General features: G+C 37.2%; 1 protein-coding gene across 1 annotated transcript in view; it reads right to left on the reverse strand.

Moving 5' to 3' along the window:
* DICER1 (dicer 1, ribonuclease type III) overlaps positions 1-4156 on the reverse strand; it is a 42542-nt gene that overhangs the window by 23076 nt on the left and 15310 nt on the right. Inside the window, exons 13-14 of the mRNA XM_009332380.1 lie at positions 3235-3374; positions 658-837 (exon numbers count right to left, since the gene is read on the reverse strand). Of these exons, the coding sequence (XP_009330655.1) occupies positions 658-837; positions 3235-3374 (320 nt within the window). The remainder of the gene's footprint in view (positions 1-657; positions 838-3234; positions 3375-4156) is intronic.

The raw sequence follows: 4156 nt of genomic DNA on the forward strand, positions 1-4156 counted from the left end.
CTCGAATACTGTGTTCAGTTTTGGGCCCCTCACTACAAGAAGGACATTGAGGTGCTGGAGCGTGTCCAGAGAAGGGCAACGAAGCTGGTGAAGGGTCTAGAGCACAAGTCTTCTGAGGAGCAGCTGAGGGAACTGGGGTTGTTTAGCCTGGAGAAAAGGAGGCTGAGGGGAGACCTCATCGCTCTCTACAACTACCTGAAAGGAGGCTGTAGTGAGGTGGATGTCGGTCTCTTCTCCCAAGTAACAAGCGATAGGATGAGAGGAAACGGCCTCAAGTTGCACCACGGGAGGTTTAGATTGGATAGTAGGAAAAATTTCTTCACAGAAAGGGTTGTCAAGCATTGGAACAGGCTGCCCTGGGAAGTGGTTGAGTCACCATCCCTGGAGGTATTCAAGAGACATGTGGATGTGGTGCTTAGGGACATGGTTTAGTGGTGGACTTGGTAGTGCTAGGTTTATGGTTGGACTTGATGATCTTAAAGGTCTTTTCCAACCTAAATGATTCTATGATTCTGTATTATTGCTTATTTTCTGGAGGTTACTTAATACAAGCAGCACATATGGTCACTTCCAACTCTTCAGTCTGGGGGTGGGAAATAAGTGGAAAGTGGTAGGTTGTAAGGCATGTAGAATAAGGAAAGGAGCTACATTCATTACCTGAGGTATAGGTTTGGCTGTCAATATGCCAAAACATCTTGTTGTATCCTCAGGAGGATATAGCTTTCGTCTCCTGAAGTTGAGCTCATCAGGTAGAGGAGTCGTTAACACCATTCCTATCACATACAGGTAACAGGGCTGGTCAGGTTTGGGATAACTATCCCTTAAACATTCTGGAATCTAAAAAAACAAAAAAAACCCCAAAAATTAACATGATAAAAAATCAGCAAAATTCACCTAAAGACTATTCTTCGAACAAGCCTTCACATGTTTATTTGGAAAAGTATTGCTAAAAATGAGGAATAAAAAAAAAATAATCTAGACTTAAGTAATTTTTTCTTTCTTAAGCTTGTTTGGTCAGCAGCCTGGCCTGGCAGCCATGAGATCTGTCTGAACACTTGCATCAAGGGAGCACAATGCTCCCCCATCTTCCTATTTGCCAAGAGGCAACTTCCATTACATCCCTAAACTTCCTCTGTATACACCCTGTGTTAGAAACGCAAGCCTAACTGTAGAACACAGACAGCACTTCACCACAAATACAACTTAAGTTTTGATGCCAATTTCCATATTTATAACTCTGGAGCACACTTTATGTCCAAGGTCTTTGGACATTAACAGTAGAAGGAAAAAAGAAAAGGAAAGAAGAAAAATGTGCGCGCGCAGAAAAAACCTACATCCCAGTAATTCAATTTTCACATAAGCTTGGCTGAACTTACAGCTTCATTAACATGGATTCTTTTCCCCAGCAGAAGTGTTTAAAAGTATCAAAAAAAGGTTTTCATACACTTGGGACAAACACACAAACACACACACTGCCCCTTTGCCCAGGCACTACGCTATAGAAGTTTTCTAATAACAATTCTAGCTTGCAGATGTGAATACTTACAACAGCACTTTTAACTCTGCTGCTCATATTTGTCAAAGACCTTAAGAAACCATGCTTTATGTTTGGTAGGAGTTCATTACTTTGTAGGTCTCAAAAATGATCCTCCTGTTTATCTAAAGCTAAATTGCAATACATGCAGTCCTGGATTTTAAAGTTATACTGTAGCAAAACTATGGCCTTGGCTTAATGGAAAATTACTCATAAGTTTAATAACTATATTAAGCCCAAGAGGATCTTGGAGACCTTAAACATTTGCCAAAGCTTCTTTTCCAGATGTGAAAAGCTGGGACAAAAGCAAGGGAAAGTATTCTTGGATTCTGTATTAAAAAAATAACCAAGAAAGAACGATGCATCACTTGACAAATCAACTCCTCTGAATGAGAGATACCATAACTGTGCATTTTACGAGTCACCCCTATTCCAAAAATCACTAGTGAGGTAAGAGGACTGAGAAAGACACTTGTAACAAGAAACACCAAGAAACACTGTGCAAAGATTCAAACTGTTTGTGAAGTACTGCAAGAAAAAGGTTTTCTCATCTGTCATTCCCTCTGTAATATACTCTGTGATGCCACAGTATCCTTTCCTAAGCTTTCCTAATAACCAATTATTTAAACTACTAATAAAATTGGAGCATGCGGAGGATGCCAAGAATGGAATTACTTAAGGGCTATCACCGTAACTGAGGCTGCACGTGAATGTGCAACACAGCACTGTAGCCTAGTACTGTGAGTGCACACGCTGACATTCCTACATGTGACCAAAGGCTATCCGTTTCTTCGTGAATGCAAAGATTATCAGAAGCTACTATGCAATCTAGTCTGAACAAGTTACGTGACCTATTCAAAGGACCTTAGACAGAACCTGTAGCAACTGCAGGGGAAGGAAGGCAGGCTCTGGAGTAGTTGCAAAATACTCTGACAAAGCTTCTTTTCTCCATTTTCTCTTACTTTTAAAGTATTTGACATTCCCCATAAATACTACCCAAGAAATCCAATTCTACAAACTGCTGTGGCTGTAACCTGTTGTAACAGATCTATGGATAAGTTACTTAATAATGCAGAGCCATAGTAAGTATCTTATGTGACCCCTTTAGCATATTAAGCATAATATTTAGAACTATTTTAAAAGTAAAAAAATACTAAAAGTACACTTATTTGATATTCTAAGATTTAAACCAAAATTATGAAATTCTGTGTTTGACCTGTAAAGTCACCAAACTAAACCAAGCATCTAAAAAAAAAAATTCTGTGTTTAGTGCCTGGCAGATAACTTTGACCTCCTGGGCATCTCCTTTAGTCTTCAATTATTTGTCTAGAAAGCCAGTAATTCTTCCTTTGCTCTAGTATATTTACCAGAGAACTTAAAAGTTTCTACAGATTATTAATGCAGGACAATTTTTCATCCCAGTTATTTCTATGCTAGGCAAATACAGTCAACAAGCTTTATAGAAAGGATACATTCTTTGAACTACAGGCATTATTCCAAAGCATATGGTCGCATAAGCTCATTCAGGTAATAGTGCAGGTTCCCATACAGTTAAAACTGCAAAATATTTCCACTATAAATGCAAGATTTTTTTCAAAATATTCTTATCATTAGGTAGGATTAAGAGTTGGCAATTTTGTCTTCTTATCAGTACATAAAGCATTTGATCAGAGATGTGGACAGAAGTGAGTGATACTAACAGCTTTAGGATAGCATTGTCTTCGTTTTGTAGAGCCTGGCCTTCCTGGAACACTGGTTTCTTCTTCATCATGTAAATCAAGCTCCTCCTCATATTTAACCGTTTCTTTACCAACTGGCATCAAATGATCATCCAGTTCACCTGAATATTATGAAAAAGTACAAAGTAATTTGATTGTTCATAACGCTATCTTAGTTCCTTCAGATACTACGCAGTAGTTGTGATTGCTCATGAAAACACCTCACCTACGTTTTTAAAATACACTTACTACTGCAAAGCTCCAAAAGTATAACTTTGGGATAATAAAGGTCGAATTTTTGGCAAAAATACTTACAGTAAAAATCTCTGAAATTTTAATTAAAAAAAATTTGACTTCTATAATGAAAACATCAAAGAAAAATAAACTCTTTTGCCCATAAAAACCAACCAGTGACTGAAATACTCATTTAAAAATACTCACATGGAGTTATGCCAAGAAAGAGGGAACAGTCATATTTCTGTATCATTCTAAAAAGGGAATTACTACTGTTGAATGTGCACTCTCAACACTGAGTTGAGCCATCACGGTGTTATTCTTGGATACATTTATTGGTATGAATTCAGTGATCAAAAGGTTTAACTCAGACAGAAAAAAAATACAAAACCCAGATCTACAAATTTTTTTGCTTAAAAGATACATAAATACTTCTGTATTTCATCAAAGCACCTATAACATGGAATTTTCTTTAAAACATTCCACAATAAAGAATATGCTCCATTATACTTACTAGAGACAAGAGAGCTGAAATAATCCTGCAGTGTCCTATTTTTGGAACATGACTTATGATACAGTAGAGAATACAATAAATTTAGAGCTGTGTATTTTATATTTTAATTTGTTACAATTCACTTTAAAAAACAAGTTATTTTTTGGCTGCAGGATG

This window comes from Pygoscelis adeliae, unplaced genomic scaffold (genome assembly GCF_000699105.1).
Source record: "Pygoscelis adeliae isolate BGI_AS28 unplaced genomic scaffold, ASM69910v1 Scaffold429, whole genome shotgun sequence".
Lineage (NCBI taxonomy): Eukaryota > Metazoa > Chordata > Aves > Sphenisciformes > Spheniscidae > Pygoscelis > Pygoscelis adeliae.